The 18,828-nt window shown below is 43.7% G+C and overlaps 1 protein-coding gene across 1 annotated transcript; it reads right to left on the reverse strand.

Moving 5' to 3' along the window:
- Window positions 1–232: 232 nt before the first annotated feature.
- Window positions 233–1,237, reverse strand: LOC115402367 (trace amine-associated receptor 1-like). Its single transcript, XM_030110874.1, has 2 exons — window positions 910–1,237; window positions 233–837 (listed from the first exon to the last, which is right to left on the reverse strand). The coding sequence occupies exons 1-2, from the start codon at window positions 1,235–1,237 to the stop codon at window positions 233–235; spliced, it is 933 nt and encodes a 310-aa protein (XP_029966734.1).
- Between the last annotated feature and the right edge of the window lie 17,591 nt (window positions 1,238–18,828).

Here is an 18,828-nt window from a genome sequence, read left to right on the forward strand (position 1 = left end):
TCATTAAATCTGCTTTCTTTTCTGATCCAGTTCTTTAAAAATATATATAAATAACATGAAAAACTACTTAAATTACAACAGAATTGGATCACTTTTACACAAAGTGGCACAGGATGAAGTATTAGTAATTTTCAGCTTCTTGCAAGAGTGACTTCATTATGTATTATACAGGGAACACTATGTTTTGCTTTATTTCTTCTGAGAAACTTCATAAAGCTGGTGGATCAGTGAGTTACAGCAATTTTGTGTTTGTAAAATTTCCATTCAATATGTTCCCAGAGATGATGATCCTGAAGGCTGATCTGAACCAGCTGTAAAAGAATCCATACACAAACGGATTAAGCATTGAATTGGACCAACCGAGCCAAAAAAAGGTCTCGATGAGAGGAGATGGGATCACATAGTCAATCACAGGATTGAAGGTTATAGAGAGAAAGAAAGGAGTCCAGCAGAAGAGGAAAACACCCAAGACAACAGCCAGAGTCTTTGTGGCTTTCCTTTCCATCTTATTGACTTTTACTTTTGCATTTTTGCCCCGATAGGTTGTGTTCTGAATTTGGCGTGTTTGTTTCTGTGCCACTAAGAAAATTTTCAGGTAGATACAAAGCATTGTCATGACTGGAATGTAAAATGAAACAACCCAAGCAACTATGTTTGATTTGGGGACGTGAAATATGAAACATCTTCCTTCACACACTAAGTTTCTGAAACCAAGAAACATAGTTCCAAATCCAGAGAGAGCAGAAGTGAACCAGCTTCCCAAGATCATGAGGAGAACCACAGAATCATTTATTTTGGATCTGTATGTCAGAGGCTGGCACACAGCGTAGTATCTGTCAATAGAAATACAGCAGAGGTTGAGAATTGATGTCGTCATGAGAGAAATGTCAAAACCCCGTCGCATTTTGCAGATCAAATCTCCAAAATACAAACATGACTTGACGGTGAGTGCCATGTTAAACAACAGCACCACGGCCCCGACGAGCAGGTCGGCCACAGCTAGGGAGAGGATGAGGTAGTTAGTAGGAGTGTGGAGCTGTTTGAAGTAAGCCACGGAGGTGATTACCAGAAGGTTACCGCTTATCGTCACAAGTGAAAGAGAACCTCCGATGAACATGTACAAAAACAGACGTATTGTTGAAGGGCTGATGGCCATGATACAAGTAGCAGTCTCTGCCTCTTTACAGGAGTGCACTGTGGTGTTATCAGTCAAATCAAAGATATTTCCGGCCTCCATGCTTCCTCAGTCCACAATCTTCTGCTCCTTAATTTCAACGAAGCACATTTACAGAACAAAGGAGAGATTCTCTTCAGGATGAGGTTTGACTTACTGATCAGGCGACATAATGGTTTGAATGAAGTTCATGAGACTCACTGCCACAACTTCACACACACAAATCAATACAGTTGACATTTACTAAGCTCCTCCCCCTGGACCATAACTGTCCAATGAGTGGTCACTGCAGACAACAACGTGATTCGCTTTGGTCATTAACTTTTTAAGTATAGGGTAAAATTTTTACGTTACTTTGTGGTCCTTTTTAATAATTTAGAGCATTGTTGTGAAACTCATTTTAGTTCAGGGGCCACATACACCCCAATTTCATCTCAAGTCAACATGCTCAATAGCAGTATAATGCATTTTAAGGGTGACCTTTAAAGTTTTCTTTGTTGTGACAAAGCATATACTTGATAACAATGTTGATATTTTAACAGAATCAAAAATGAGGACAAAAAAATACTACGTTATCAACAAAAAGCTCATTTTAATGAATCCTTCTGTGGCAAAATAAAGTGAAATGTTCCAGAAACTTTCTTTCTGTAGCTGTTACATTACGCATGCTTTTAAATTCTTGCTGGCTCGAGAGACTGCCCATGCAACTGATGGTGACCAGCAGGCCAAACAACTTCCACATGTGTTTTGTAGATTTGGAGAAGGGGTTTGACCACGTCCTTCGTGGTATCTTGTGGGGGGTTCTTTGGGAGTTAGGAGTCTGCAGACAATGTTGTCTTGTTGGCCTCATTGAATATGGACCGACAGCATGCACAAGGGCAGTTTGCAGTCGAGTGTAAAGCGGCGGGGATGAGGATCAGCACCTCCAAATCGGAGGCCATGGTCCTTGACTGGAAGAAAGTGGTCTGCCCTCTCCAGGTTGATGGAGAGACCCTGGCCCAAGTTGAGAAGTTCAAGTATCTTGCGGTTTTGTTCAAGAGTATGGGAAGGATGGAGATTGACAGGTGGCTGAAAATGGATGGATGTATGTATGTATGGATGGATGGATGGATGTTTTTACAAACTCACCAAAACAGTATGACTCTGAGGCTAAAGCTAGTTTGATAGTTTTCATCGGAACTTCTAGGATGGGGAAATATTTTTTAAATCCCCTGCTTTACTTGTAAGTTTTCCCACTTTGATACAAAATAAAACTCACTTTTTTATGATTGCTTATGATTATGACAGTAGATAGAATATCAGTAAAAAAAAAAAAAATGCACAAAAGAACACAATATAAACATTACAAAATGCAATGCATTTTATCAAGTGAAATAAATATTAATTAAGCCCCCAACTAAAGCCTGGTAGAGACTTGGCCATACTTGGTAGAGAAACTTTTGTTTGTTCCACACTTCTTGTAGTTGGTCACTAGGTTTGTACACAGCTCAGGAGGGATTATTACCCCTTGATTTTCACAGCCAGTTTCTAAATCCGTTATGTTTCTTTGAAACTATGAGCTTCAGCTCCCTACACAGGTTTCCAATTGGGTTGCGGTCTGGAGACCGACTGATCTTTATCTGCTTCTTTTTGAGCCACTGCTTTGTTGTCCTGGCAGTATGTTTGGGGTCATCGTCAGGCTGGAAGACCCACCCATGACACATTTTCAGAGTGCTGGCTGAGGAAAGGAGGTTTTATTCGAAAATTTTACAATGCTGTAAAATCTGCTCGAACAGTGTAAAAAGTGCTATGTACTTACATTTACCATTTTCAACTGATATTCTGTCTACTGCCATAATCACTAATGATATAAAGAGTCTATTAATTCCGAATCAAAGCTGAGCTGTGGCCTCTCTGATTAAGGTCTTTGAAAGAACAGAGTCTGTTCTGGGTCTTCTTTTGTGGCAGAGGCCAGACACAAGGGCCCTCATTTATCAAATGGTAGTACGGCGGTATATGGGCCCGTCGTACGTCCATATGAAAGACGGGTTGGTTATTTATCAATTTGGTCGTGATCGTTCGGAAAGATGAAATCTCACGATAGGTCTGACATCGTGTACACAAGTTTCAGTCAGTGCGGACTTGCGGTGCAGTGCAGAAGAACCTGGCGGAGCGTGAAAATAATTACAAAGCACATCTCAAACATGCCATAAAGCAGGAGCAGCACACATTCAGTACAGATTAAAAAATAAATAAATAAAAAATAAAATTATGCCCTTACGGAATATCTAATAAAATTCTTCCTCGTTGGATTAATAAAGGATTTTTAACTTTCAATAGGTCCGCTGGTTCATCCTGCCACGGAGAGGAGGGAAGTTTTAACAGTGCGCAAAGATGCACACGCGCTGCTGCGGAGCAGCTTCAGACGCTCAGATCCAGCGGGGGAAACACTGCTGTTCCTGTTCATCCCCGAAAAGGTGTGTGACTTTATTTAGGTAGTTTTACACAATATTGCACTGCCGATAGAGTTACTTTGATGCGCTTGCGCCACAAGAGGATGCGGGAACCAGCAGAGCCGCACTGGGTCTGGATGGAGGAGACAGGACCTGAAGAACCGCGACTGAAATGCAAATAGCTAAACTCTAAAGTATAGAAAATTATTTATTTTATCAGTGATGTGATGCCAGCAGCCTAGAAAATAACATATGAACTAAAGGGAGGTTAAATACAGACAGAGGACGTGTAGTCAAACATTTTATTAAAACTTCTATAAATTGTCTTTAATTTAAGCAGCACCAGCAGCGGGTGGCACGCGCCGCCCTCGGTGGACTGAGTCCCGGGTCCTGTTCGGTCGTGTGCTGTGTCCCGTTCGGTCCGAGGTGTGTCTCGGTGAGACCGTCCCCGCTGTGTGAAGGAGACCGGGCCGCGGTGCCGCGCTGTCTGACTCTGAGACATCATAAAACAAAACAATAAAACTCTGAGCTGTACAACATGAGTCGGCTTCATTATTTGTAATATCAGGGTTAAATTAACGGATCTATAATCTGTTCAGACCTCAGCCGGTGCCTGTTCATCCAGGTGACGCTGCTCACCGCTGCCGTGAACAGCATCCTCCAGACTGCGTTTTTCTATTCTCCTTTAATTTCAGTTTTTATTCTTCCAAAGAGCTCCTCCTGATTTCTCTCCACCTCAGACCTGAGAGGATCCATTTCCAGCTCCCAAAAGTTTCTTTTTTCGCCAAAATCGCTCCTTTTCCATGTTTGACCTCAGTGGGCGGGGCTTCGGAACGATGAATATTTCAGGGCGTAACTTGTTAATGACGATCAAATTCAGCCGCCGCATTTATCAACACCCGATCACTCAAACGCTGAGATCGGTGAGGTACGGAAGTTTCTGTAATGCCGTGCGAGCCCCGTCGTACGATGAACTCACCGCTCTGATATACACCCGTTTGAAAGATGGATTGATAAATGAGGGCCAAGGTGCTGAGCCTCTTCTTGTTGGTTAAGCCTGGCCTTCCTCGTTTGTTAACCTCTGTGAACTTTGGGTCTGGTTTCAGAGAGTTGGAGGGGTGGACCTCCTATTCCGAGCTTCTACAGCAGGGGTCACTAACTGGCGGACCGCGGTCCGGATCCGGACCCAGACGCCATCCAATACGGACCTGGACTATATTGAGCGGAGCGCGGCATGCGGAGCAGTACGGCGTGTGACGCGCGGATCGGTGCGGCGGCGCACAAAGCGGTGTGGCACGGTGCTTGCATGCGGTGCCTGTCCATGCTTCACATGTCCGCGTGGGTGCGCGTGGGTGCGCGTTGGTCCGCGTGACGTTAAAATCGTCATGAATTCCTGTCCGCTAAGGTCCCGCGGACCAATCCGCGTACGTCCGCGCAGCAGCCAGATTTTGAGACCGCGTTGCACACAGCTCGTGGCAGTGTATGCATGTGCCAGAGCGCTACAGCAAACAAAACATGATGGTAAAAGTGAAAGTAGACGGAACTCCAGCCTGATGGCTCCACTTAAAGACACCGAAAGAGTGAAAAACTCGTGGAAAGAGAGAGCAGACTCTGTCTGGAGGGAGGAGAAGGTCTGCAGACAGAAGTGAAAGTTAAATCGCTCCTGCGCTGACCCGCGATTCAGAAACAGGAAAAAAAAAGCTAAATAAACTTTAATACTTAATGATAATGTACTGACAGTGTATGTGCTGAATTTTCTCTAAATAATCTGTAATAAAGGAGCAGATAAACAGTCTGTAGTGCCGGAAAAGCTTCTGGAGGATGTGTGGGTCAGCGTTCCTGCATTGAACGTTGCACACAGCTGGGCTCAAAATGTAGTATGGGAGAAATATGGGAGAAAGCGCGTGCGCATCGGTGGTGCACGGACACTCCAAAGCGGACGTGGAAACGCTTCATGTGAAGCATGGACGAGCGGCGCGGTGCCTGCACGCTGCGTCGGGATCCGTGAGTGGGGTGCTGGATGGGCCCCCCCGCCTTGAATTCTGCCCCCCCCCAACCCTGGGCCCGGGACAACAGACCCGTTTTCCCCCCCTGTCGGTGGGCCTGGAGCCCAGTATGATCAGTCCACCAGGATCCTGACAGTCACTCACTGCCCAGCAACGTGCAAATGAATGTTCCCTCAGAGTTGCTTGGATTTTGGGGCACCACAAAAAACCATTTAGTGATGGGGAGGTTGTCAAGGAGTGCATGAATTCATTTGATTTGATAGTTAGCAATTGATGACAGGCAGATGCTCATAGAACTACTGGGTTACATCAGCATATATCACACTAATTCAGTTAGACATTATGATCTTCCGGACCTTTGCTTTACCAAAATATCCCTGACCGGACCTCTGTGAATTTTGGTTTCATGCCCCTGGTATACAGCAAGGCTGACAGATGCTCATGGAGGTAATTTAATTAAATCATGGCAAATGCACAGTTTGTTGACGCACGGGTCTCCGTGTTGTGTTGTGTCTATTACTCTTAAGAAATTTAATAATAAAAAAAAAAAAAAAAAAAAAAAAAAAATCAGTCTTTTCTTTGGAATCATTAAATTTTGATTGGCATTTTTGCGGTCATTGGGACTTTTCAACCTCTTATTGTCACACAACAGAACTCAAATGCCTTGAATGATGAACACAGCAAAGTGTTGTTTGAGTTGATGAGTCTGACAAGTTGTAACTGCCTTTTGTCAGTGGTTTACTATTTTAAAGTTATAATTAAATAAAACACACAAACAAGCAAGCAAAAACCATACCACAAGCAGATAAGAATATATCTGTAAACTGAACTGCAAAAAAAAATCCCCAAAAAATCTGGTGATTCCTTTTTTTATGGACTTTACAGGAAGATTGTTATTATATTGGTAACACTTTGAATGCTTTATAACAATGAACTTCAGATTACTATGAAGGTCACTGTGTTTTAAAAAAAAATACTTTTCAGAATGCTTGAATATATTTTTAATAAACATGTATATTCATACAATCCAATTCTCTTGCATCATACAATCCAGCCCGGTCATGTTTACAAGCTGATGCAACAATGCCATGAACGTTAACAACCCTCTCATTAAAGGTGTGAATGTGTTCGGTCCCTGAGGGGCCTCAGTGATAAACTTCTGCCCAAGACACAAGGAACAGCAAACTCATCTCTCATGAGGTGGTTATGCAATGTTTCCACAGTGATGTTTCACACAAAGTTTCAAGTTAGAAACTTAGGAACAAGAGCAACGTCTGAAGTTGCTTTGAAACAAAAGTGGAAAGGAGTTTGGTAGCGCCTCACATGCAGATTCAAAACTGTCGTGTCTTCATTACATTTACTTCTGTCTATTTTTTTGTATTTATTTTCTATTTAGAAATATATATTCAAATTGCAACAAATTTAGTGCTTGCCAGACCAATTGACCAAAGAGGAGCACGAGGCAGGAAAGCTCAGTATTGGCCTAACTGCTCACTCTGGCCATGTAGCCACTCGCCATTTGCCAAATATTAGTGGGAGTCGAATTGGAAAGACAGAATACAGACTGTGACATAAATGTGTGAAATATTGAATAAATACAGGAAACTGTCTCGGTATAAGTTAAACTTTGGAAAGAGTGAGGTCATGCCTTTGGGACAGGTCACTTTTTAAAGGAATACTCCACCCAAAAAACGATTTGGCCTCATTTTCTACTCACCCTCATGCTGAGAAACACTCTGGAGCACTTTTTTGACGTTTCAAATGCAGTTGGAGATGTTTGGGGATTTTCGTTGTCAACAAACAGGGACCGACAGAGCCCGACAGAAAAAATCGTCCATAAAATCCACAAAACGTTCCCATTTTCCTTCATACTGCTCGTCCGCTGTAATCCAAGTGTCCTGAGCGCGTAACGTCCATAATTAATTCTTAACGAGGTCATTTAGTACATTTTAAGAGCCCAAACAGGGCACTCTCATACAGCTCCATTGCATGTCTGCGCGCGCACCCTGAACTACGGAAGCCGCGGCAGACCAAGCCAGACGCTTGCGTGCTTTCAGCGACTACTTTTCTAAATTGCAAGCGTAGAAGAAGAAGTTCCGCTGTTTATATTCTGCTGTGAGTGACCGAGCTGTGGACAATGACAAAAGTGATTGGCTACTGTTTTAAAGCTTTGTATTCGGTGTCCTGCTGAAAGGGCACAAGCGTGTTGCTTGGTCTGCCGCGGATTCCGTAGTTCAGGGTGCGCGCGCAGACATGCAATGGAGCTGTATGACAGCGCCCTGTTTGGGCTCTTAAAATGTACTAAATGACCTCGTTAAGAATTAATTATGGACGTTACGCGCTCAGGACACTTGGATTACAGCGGACGAGCAGTATGAAGGAAAATGGGAACGTTTTGTGGATTTTATGGACCATTTTTTCTGTCGGGCTCTGTCGGTCCCTGTTTGTTGACCACGAAAATCCCCAAACATCTCCAACTGCATTTGAATCGTCAAAAAAGTGCTCCAGAGTGTTTCTCAGCATGAGGGTGAGTAGAAAATGAGGCCAAATCGTTTTTTGGGTGGAGTATTCCTTTAAGGTCTCCCTGACATAGTTTTAAAATGGAAACCAAAAAGATTTCAATACCCTGGTGTACATATGTGTAAAGACTTTATTAAAATATAGTAGCTGAATTTTCACTCACTCATAGGAAAACTTAAGACAGCTTTGCTGTCTGTAATAGTTTGACATCGTCAAAATGAATGTACGACCAAAATTCCCGAATCTCTTTCAATCCATCCCTCGGGGAATGTCCCTCTAAGTTATCTATTGAGCTCAGTCAGGTCATCTCAAAGTTCATATGGTCCAATAAACATGTGTGAAACAAATCCCTAATTCGGCAAGCTCCGAAACACAAAGGAGGACTCACTCTACCAAATTTTAAACTTAGTAACTTCCCAAGTGAGAGCTGTATGGTGCTGCTGCCAAGACAGGGCACCAACGGCTTCATTCATGGTTACAGAAAGGCGTATTTTAAATGAGATCCCCTTTAATGCTTTTCCTTGCACACAGATTAATAATATTACAACCAACCCAATAATTAGACAAGTTCTTTCTGTTGGCAGAAATGCCACAACCTCATGGGTATTAAAAACAAGTTTTTTGTTAGGAATCTCTTGTGGAATGGCTCCTCTTTAGGCAATTGATTAAATTTTTCCCCTTAAATTGCTACATTGTCGTATGCAAGTATTTGGAAACCTCTGTAAAGATGGTCTGATTGATGAATACTTAGATTTCTGCAATCATTACTATCTACCCTCTTCACTTAAAAAAAAGGACAAACTAACTCAAATTTTTCTAGATTAACTAGAACTCGTGATTCTTTTGGATCACCACCTGACTCACCAGATGGACAATGAGGAATGGGAAACAATCTTTAAAATGTCACAAATTTTAATAACATAAACTAAACTGAATCACTTAAATGTCTTGAAGTATCCATATGACACCCCTCTCAGAGACGACGCCACGTGTCCATCAGTTCCTCCTTGTTGCCCAAGATGCACCACTGAGGATGGTGATCTAACCCAGATGCGATGGGACTGTCTGTCAGGGCCTTCAGACTTTTGGGGAAGGCATCCACAACATCTTATCTAAAGTACTACAAAAACTGCAGACCCCTTTGCAGATATTATTGGGAACAGGCTGAACAGGCTTCACTACTTCACACCGTTTCAGAAAAAGTTAATTCTACTATCCATTACAGCTGAAAAAGATGCAGTTCTGTTTCATCCCTTCTGACCGCCAGAGTGCTTAAAGCACTGGAATGTTCCCTTCGTGCATGCGCAGTTCGAGTATGAATACCAACAACGTCATTCATGACCCCTGGGTGACCCAGGAATTACTATAAATTCCTGTCAGAGAACCAGGTTCGGCTCCTTTTTTCTTCTCGAGTTCAGTTCGTATACGCCTGATGGGATGAGCCTCTATGGCATCATGATGCACCGTCGCTGGGAGCTTTGTGACTGTGTAGGTTGGAGCTGCTGATGCCCTCCAAAGGCTGTGATGTGTTGCGGTCCTGTTCACCTAACTCGGCGGCACTGTGCGTTACCTGTGGTGAGAGATTCATTCATACCTCCGGCAGACGGTAAGGTTGCTGAATCTACTATCCTTCATGGTGAGTGATGGGGGTTAGCAGCTGCTTCCCCTGGGGGTGTTTACATGACGCCTGCGGCCGTTGCGGCGTGGTTGGTGTTATTGGGGCTCAGGGATGCCGCTCCTGTCCCTTGCCTGGCTTCAGAAAGTGAAGCAGCGATCTGGCTGGTGTGATACTGTGCTTCTGACTGTTGTGAAGCCGCATTCAGCTCCCCACCGAGCAAGGTGCCACCACCGCCGCAGCGGGCAAGGAGCGCGGTGGGCGAGGAGCACGGCAGGTGGCAGCGTACGGCCGCTAGCTCAGCTGACCGGCTAGCCTGTGATGTGTGTTGCGGTGTTGGAGCCCCAGCCGCCTCTTGTACCAGCTGCTGCGTGTCTTTCTGATCTGTTGTGTGCACCGCCGCTTTGGCGGGTGACGCTGGTGCTGACGGGCAGATGGGGGGCTGCCGTAGCCGCTGCCACCGCAGTGGACGAGCTCCACAGTGGGTGATAGCATGTGGCCGCTAGTGCGTGGCTCGGCTGAGCAACTAGTCAGTGATGTGTGTTGTGAGCAGAAGGCACAGCCCCTGCGTACCCTCCGCCGTTACATACTTCTGGTGCATTGGGCGCAGCCCCGTTCTGGCGGGTGGCTCGGCCATTGGCATACTGTCGCAGTATTTCCGCTGTTGTGATGTTTCCGCTGTCATTGTTGCAGTGTTTCCACTGTCACTGTTGCGGTGTTTCTGCTGTTGCAGTGTTTCTACTGTCCTTGTCGTGGCGTTTCCGCTTTCACGGTGTTTCAGCTGTTGCTGTTGTGGTGTTTCCGCTATTGCTGTTGCGGTGTTTCCGCTGTTGCGGCGCTTACGCTGGTTGCTGTGTTTCCGCTGTAGCGTCGCTTACGCTGGTTGCTGTGTTTCCGCTGTAGCGGCGCTTACGCTGGCTGCGGTATTTCCGCCAGGTTGCGGTATTTCTGCCAGATTGTGATATCTTTGCTGGTGCGGTGTCTGCTAGATTGCATTGTCTGCGCTCTCGGTGCAGCGGACCGCTTCGCATTCTGCTTGAGCGGCGGCGTAGCCTTCCATTCTTGGTGTTAATTAGCGGACGTTGCTGTGTGGCCGGCGTCTGTCCTGCCGCTCTGTCCTTTCCCCATATCCATTGCTCGGTGTGTGGTGCCGCTCCCGCGGGAGCAGCAGGGCAATCATTTTCCCCCCGCACCCACTTGGTTTGCCGTGCAGGTGGTGTACGCCTCTTCCCTCGGCTTACCGCACTACCGTCCCGGGCACCGGAGCAGTGGGGAGCGGGTGTCCCCGGTCGACTGTTTTTTTCCTGTGTGGTGCTGCCCGGCTGCTAGCTTACACTCTGCTTTTGCCGTGTAGGCGGCGTAAGCCCCCTTCCCTTAGCTTCTGCACTGGCATTATTCTGGCCTGCAGCCAGTGCGCGGCACTGCGGTCAGGCAGGAGGAGAGAGAGCCGCCTGGTGGCCGCTCTCTCTGCTGGTTGTGGATGGTGTCTGGTTTGGTTGTGCAGGCGGCGTGCGCCCCCTTCCCTCAACCTCCACAGACAGGACGTGGCATAAGATGGGAGAGCCGTGTTGTTGGCGATGTGGCCTTAGCTGGGACCCTGGGCAGACGGCGTGTGCTGCCTTCCCTCAGGTTACTGCATTGCTTTGTCCTTTTGCTTCTGAGCGATGGGCGCTGCCGCCCCCCCATTCACCCCTGGCGGTGGACCACTGGCGGCTGATGGAAAAGGGGGTTGCCGTCCGTCTCTGGCAGGTGACTCAGCCGGCTTGCTGGCCAATGTTTGAGGTTGATTGTGCAGGTGACACGCGCCTCCTCCCCCTGCTTCTTGTGCTGCTGTTCTTCTGGACTGGTACTGCTCCGACAGCGCAGCAGCGAGGGTACCGCTGGGTGGAAGTCCCCTCTCCCGAGCACGGCCTCAGTTGGTGTTCATAAGCTTGGTAGTACGGCATCCGCTGTGCGGACAGCGTACGCCCCTCCCCCAGCTTGTCGCTGTCGTATCGAACTGTTGCGTGCACACCACCGTTACTGGCAGGTGGCACTGCAAGGGAGGCGGATGGTGCAGGGGGCTGCTGAGCAGTCTGCCCGGGTTTGGCTCTCTGAGTTGCTAGTCCGGTGATTTGCGGTGCACCCCCGCTTTGGCGGGTGGCCCTACTTGAGGACTGATGGTGGAGGGGGCTGCTGAAGCAGCCGTTCCCCTCCTGGATGGAGCACTATTCGTGCGCGCCTCCTCTGACGGTCAGTAGGGAGGAAATAGAATGAAAGTTACGAATGTAACTACGGTTCTATGAATCCTGGATGACCGCCAGAGCACTCTGTCACTCGGAGTTCTCGTGGTCACGCGAAAAGATTCTATCGGAGCTGAACCTGGTTGTCTGACAGGAATTTATAGTAATTCCTGGGTCACCCAGGGATCACGAGTGACGTTGTTGGTATACTTACTTGAACTGCGCATGTGCGAAGGGAACATTTCAGTGCTTTAAGCACCGCCTCTGGTTCATTCATAACTTTAGTTTAATAAACTGGAAAACCAAAGCATCTTTGAAATAGTGGTGGAAAGAAATTGAAGCTTCTATTGTTCTGAATGTGATTAATTGAACTGAATTGTTTTCAGTTGGCCCTTATGTTTATTTTTAACTCACGCTGTCTGGTGAGGGGTGGAGCCGGGTAGGGCACTGCGTCTTTTTGATCTGTTTTATATTTTAATTTGTAAGCAAACTGTGAATAATAAAAGAAAGAAAAATAGTTTACAGCAGTTGTCTGTGTTGTGTCAAATGAGTTCAATAATTTCTGCACAGAAGTGTTTGGCTGCTGTCGTGTTTTTGTGGAAATTCATGGGCATTCCAGAATCTGTCACTGACTCATCATTCTCTCCTTTTGTGCATCGGAAAACAGCGATCTTCAGCAGTTGCATAACATCCACCAAAGGCTACACGAGTGTGTTTATTTTATCTGATGGGGTGCAACGAGATGATTCCAACCTTCTCCTCTCCTGTAATGACTGGCAGACTCAAAAACATCCACATTATTGGCTTCTAGGTAAATCATATTGTTTTCTAACTGATAATTAATTTGGGCTTCTTGAACCATCAGAATTATTTTAAAGAGGATGTCGTGGTTACTCTGTTTGTTGCTCATATGTTTTGTCAACAAACAATAATAATGGTAATAATAATAATAATCATCATCATCATCATCATCATCATTATTATTATTATTATTATTATTATTATTATCATTATTATTATTAGTTTTTTGTATTTGTTGATAGTTACATATATATTTCACTGTGAAGAGTTAAAGAATTGTTTTTATCTTTTTTAAACAGCAAACCGTTTTCTACAAGTTTGTTCAGACTCTTTTCTTGGGCAGCTCTCATCACTGAGCATTTTTAAACACCTGATTTTTCTCCTGATTTTCCCTCTCTGTTTGCCTTCAGCCATAGATGAACGGGATCAGCTACAGTTGCATGAAGCTGGACTTCTAAGTGCACTGATAATTTTGCAAAGAAAGAGGGGAGCAGACTTGTTTTTCCATCTTTACTGTGAGGATTTACAGTCAGTGCAGCTTTGAGTGAGCCAGATCACTTCGCAGTATTTTCCCAGAAACAATCATATGAAAAGCGGACCGAAACCATTTGTAAAAAAAAGCATAAATAAAGGGATTGAGCATGGAATTGGACATTGCAAGCCAGTTAAATGGCTCAAACAGTATCACTGAAATATAGTTTAGAGTATGAATGGGGAACAGGATAAAGAGGGGGAGCCAGCAGAGCAGAAACAGACCAATCACTATAGACATTGTTTTGGTGGCCTTTCTCTCCTTTTTACTGGGGGCAGGTCCCGTCTGACAGGACGTGTCCTGGATGCTGCGTGCCTGTGCCTGTGCAACAATGAGGATTTTAAAGTACATAGTCAGTAAAACAGATATTGGAATGTAAAATGCAAAGAGAGAGAGCGCAATCAGGGCCACAAAACACTCTCCCAAACAGAGATCATAAGAAAACCCCACTGACAGGTACACTATCCCAAACAGGATGGAGATGACCCACGTCCCGATGGCCATGGCCACGGCAAAGTGATCTGTGATTTTACTGTTGTACATGAGAGGGTAACACACGGCATAATATCTGTCGAAAGAAATGCAGCACAGGTTCAGGATGGAGGACATACTGAGCGTAAAGTCAAAGCTGCCTTGGAGTTTGCATTGCACTGCGCTGCTAGAGTTGCACGCCGTGAAAGAGAACACAATGTGTAAGGGAAATGTCACAAGCCCCATCAGCAGGTCGGCCATGGCCAGAGAGAGGATGAGGTAGTTAGTCGGAGTGTGGAGCTGTTTGAAGTACAAGATGGCGATTACCACAAGGAGGTTCCCACCTACTGTGATAAGGGTTAACGAGACAAGGAAAATATACAGCAACACACATGTCTTGTCATTTTCAATCTCACATACTGGGTCATCTGTGAGGTGGGACAGATTAAAAGCCTCCATGCTGCCTCTGCCCTGTGATTTCAAAATCAACACAAACAGCAATGAAATCACATTTTACAGTCAATACAGCAATGATGCTTCTAAAAATGAGAAAGCAGACAGAGTGAGTTCTCATTCAGTCATTCATGCCATGAGCTCAGTCAGCTGTGCGGTGAGGGTGCTCGCCCTCACCTGCTCCAAGCAGAGAACTTCTGGCCTGGACCGCCAGTTTTATGGTGTCCCTCCTGATTACAGTAAATAATTAAATATGTTTCCAGCCAATTACGTGTGGCTGCGCACAACATCTGACTTTGTGATGTCTAATTAGTGAGAGGACAGTGAGTGTGTGCACGCACGCCAAGTCCAAGGGTTAAGTGTTCTATGACCCCCTGACCCCTTCATCAATGAAACATCTGCTCAGCTTCCCTAAAACGTTACTTGAGACAGTTTTCTGTTGGTTAGAACACTCTTGTTTTTCCAACTGACAGCTGCTGCGAAACATAACTCACAACGTGTTCAAGGAATGGAAGATTAGAGAGGAGACTACGTGACAGAACCTTTCCATCGTCGCACTGTACAATTAAAAACAAAACAGTTGAAGGAACTACAGTTTGCTTGTTATATTCTTCAATAATGAGGTTTTATCTTCCTCGTTACATTTACACCCCATCTCAGGGTGTTTGCTGTTCGACTGTCAGTGTCACTTCAGCTTCAGTCTTTTCATTCACCAGTTTTTCAACACAAAAGATGCATTCTGTTTTAAATTTGTCCATGAATTTGTTTTCTATGTAAGTTTTATGGGACCTTTCTTTTGCTTTTGATGGGTTCAAGTTTCTCTTCAGCATGACACCATTGTTTCCTTTTTGTAAACCCTTTAAATTGGTTTTGACTCACCCATTTCTAAAACTTCACAAAATCTCTCTCTCTCTCAGGGGCAGAGCTATGATATAGAAATACAAACATATGTGATGGATGTAGTGTTTTACCAAAACAAAGAACTGCAGAGGGTGTTCATCCATGAGAGATGGTTTGATTAGAGACACTATTTATCTGGATGAACACAGTGATCCAGGCATTTAATGCAAAACAGCAAAATAATGGTTGTTTCAGTTCACAGCTATATTGGTCAAGCTTTGGGTAAAGCTGTTTGGGCCATCTAGTGGCAGGATGCCTGCACTCCTGAACAACGTTGACATTTTTTAAGCTTTGTTTCACATCTTGCCACATGTTATATTACATGTAACGAGTTATATTGTTATACAGCTATGACAATCTTTTTTTTTTTTTTTTTTTTGTAATAATATGCTCAGCAGATATGTAAATATGGAATTTAAGCTCCATCCCTTCAAAAGCTCTATCCCTCCCAATGCATGCCCGGAATTAATACTTTGGCATGACACCGACAAATCAATGTTGCTTTATTTTTTTCTTACTGCTCAACTGTTACTTATTTATTTATGTTATTTATTTATTCTTATCAACCATACATTCAGAATTGTTTCCCTTGGCAATATTTGTAATTGCTCTCAGATGAATTGAAAAAAGGGTTAGAAATGATTAATGGAGATCATCACACTGCAAAATGCCAGTCGCCAAGAAAAAAAAAAAAAAAAGGGGTATACTACTTAAACTATACCCATCGAAGATGGCGATTTGAAACCCAGCACAACCAATCCTATCCTGTTTTCTCTGACATCACGCCCTTACACAAGTTAAGCCCCTCCCACAAGAACGTGCAACGAACGCCCCTCGACCAATCACGGTTAGAGCCTCAGGGGCTCTTCTGATTGGTCAAAGATACCTGGAGCTGTCGAGATTCCTTTTCAGCTCAGAACAGAGACAGATGGAAACGCTGCACCCTCGCGGTAGTGCAATTATGCTACACTCCTAAAGGATTATCAATGGATACTCTAACATTTAATCCAAAGAAAACACAGAAAAATTAGCATTGACTAGCAAAATCCTGCCTACAGCACCTTTAAAGGTGCATTAAGGAGTTTGCACTTTTCATGCGAAACAACGGCCCCTGCAGGCCTTGGGCGTAACTGCAGCTTAGTGAAACGCTCGTGCCCGTGCCTTGCGTCCATGTAAGTGCACGGAAGAGGGGAACTCCTTCCTCGCTCGTTTAGTAGCGCTCAAGTAAGATTTAAGTTTCTTTTACCTGGTGGGGTCTGTGCTGGAGCTGTGGCAGTGCTAGAAGCCAGTCTTTTCTTACTTTCTGGAAGATCCATCCTCAATACTGCACAGTTGTTGCTCGCTAAACATCTGGTGGAGTAATGGCGGACAAAATGAAAGCTAAGCAAGTCAGGCCAGCGGGAGCGCGCATTACGTCACCTCCTCTAAAATTCTCCCCAAGAAATACAAAATGCCGGACCGGCACTGCAACTTTCAAGTGACAATGTAGCGCTGTTAGCGGTATTTACAATGAATATGTCAGGACACATTCTACACATCACTGAATATTTTTAACATATTTATGATTAAAAATAAGTATTTTTAAAGTTTAAAACTCCTTAATGCACTTTTAAAATAAGCAACATTATCTGCCAACACAACAAGAAAATTTGGGTTGTCAAGACTTTCCAAAACTAGTAAAACTATCTCATCTCAATTAATCTTCACAATGCTTAAGATGAGTGTATTTACAGTAAAAACAAGTGTGTTTTTCTTGATAGAAATAAAAAAAATAGACTTGCTACCGTAAAATGTTGAAAAATATTCTTAAATTAAGTGAATTATAGTGTCATTATCTTGACATAAACATGTGTGCCATCATTCCACATTTATTTTTAATATTTTGACAAAAATATAACGTAATGGAAGCCTTTTTTCTGCAAACCCAACTGATTACAACATTTGACAAAGTTATGAACCTCCTCTGCTGTACCTAATTGATTTTTGGATGGTTAATGACTGAAACTCCAGAGCAGAGAAAAGAGCATTGGGAATTTCAAATTGGGAGAAAAAGGCAGTGAATCATTGTGTCCTGATCCCATGTGGTTTCTGAGACCGCGGAGCTTAATCTCTGCTTCCATTCAATGGGAAGAGGAACGAGCTGAAGCAGGCAGGTGCACAAATGCTCAGAAAAGGCCACTTGATGAAAGAATAAGGATAACTCTCCAAACCTTTCCAGACAATAATAAACATGCAGCCCCTGCTGTGTGTCCCCTAATGTGGGAGCGCCATCAGCTGGGCTTACTGATATAACAAATGTGGATTGTTACAATCATGCTTTCATTGTCAAAGAAAATCTAACAAAGGTAATGTAATGTAGGACATTTATAGGTGAATAAATGCTTTTGCTGTTCAGTACATTACGTGCTGCCCAAGTTAATTGTATGCCTGACATCTTATCCTTCTCCTTATTTTGTAATTAAATGTAATAATACTGGGCAATTAGCCTGCTAACTAAACCTAGACTAAACTAAATACTCTCTGGGTACAAGATACAAATGCGTTGGATTAATGTGTCCAACTTCAAGTGCAGAAAAATCAACATATATATATATCATTAGTGCTTGGTCACAAATTCAAAAACGGGCAGGGCCTTTATATTATATCATATCATATTATATTATATTATATTATATTATATTATATTATATTATATTATATTAAATTTTTTGCATTCTGTTATATTATTTAAAGCAAAAGCTGGATAGCTTACAGCACACGTTGAGGAAAAACCTCAATGATCCTATGTGGGGTTTGCAGATGGTTTTATGTTAATACTGATTGTGAACATTTAATGGTTTGTCAGAATTAAGTAATAATCAAAGTCTGAATACAGCTTATATACGTATATGGTATTTAGAGTCTCAAAAAGGATCAAGATGGAGTGAGATAATGTCCTTTTTTTTTTTTTTTTTTTTTTTTTTTTTTTGCAAAGTACTGACTCAGTCTTTGGGGAGCAGCAGTGGCAGCAATGTGTTGGCAAAAAAGAAGCCACAGGTGAAGATGGGATTATTTTTTTTTTTTTAGAAAGGTGAAAACAAATGCTTGAGCCTCATTGGGAGAAAGGAGGGGAGGGGTTCAACATATGGTGGATGCCCGGTTTTCACTCTCTGTCTGGATTCTGACGTTTATTGTCTCCGTGACAATAAACTCCATTTAACTTCACTCTTCTGATCACATGGCACTGACATGCAACTACAGTTCAAATCATAAGTCTCTCACTTTATGTTGTAAAGTTTGTATTTACAGTTTTTAACTGTTAATTTGTTAGCAAATTAGTGTTTCATTCAATTTGAACCTGTTCTTGGTCACAAGCGCACACGCGCACACACAGAGTGACATTACGGTGTGTGCAAAAAGACTGTAGAGGAGGCAGGTGGTGACTGTCATGCCTGAATTTATTGCCATGTCGTACATAAATAGTCAGTACAGTTTTGTGTGAGCAAGGTTAGCCTGAAAAATCTTCCCAGAAATAATCAATCGGAAAGCAGTCCTGAACCATTTATAAAAGAAGGCATAAATGAAGGGATTGAACATGGAGTTGGACATTGCGAACCAGTTCAGGGGTTCCGTCAAGTACACGATAACAGTGCTTAAGAGCTGAAAGGGGTAAATGATGTACAGGGGCAACCAGCATATCAGAAACAATCCCATGACAACAGC

This window comes from Salarias fasciatus, chromosome 15, assembly GCF_902148845.1.
Source record: "Salarias fasciatus chromosome 15, fSalaFa1.1, whole genome shotgun sequence".
Taxonomy (NCBI): Eukaryota; Metazoa; Chordata; class Actinopteri; order Blenniiformes; family Blenniidae; genus Salarias; species Salarias fasciatus.

Coding starts and splice junctions, on each gene's coding strand:
- LOC115402367 (XM_030110874.1), bottom strand. CDS start 1,237: ATGGAGGCCGGAAATATCTTTGATTTGACTGATAACACCACAGTGCAC. Junction 838..909: donor GTATTTTGGAGATTTGATCT/GCAAAATGCGAC, acceptor GTATTTCTATTG/ACAGATACTACGCTGTGTGC.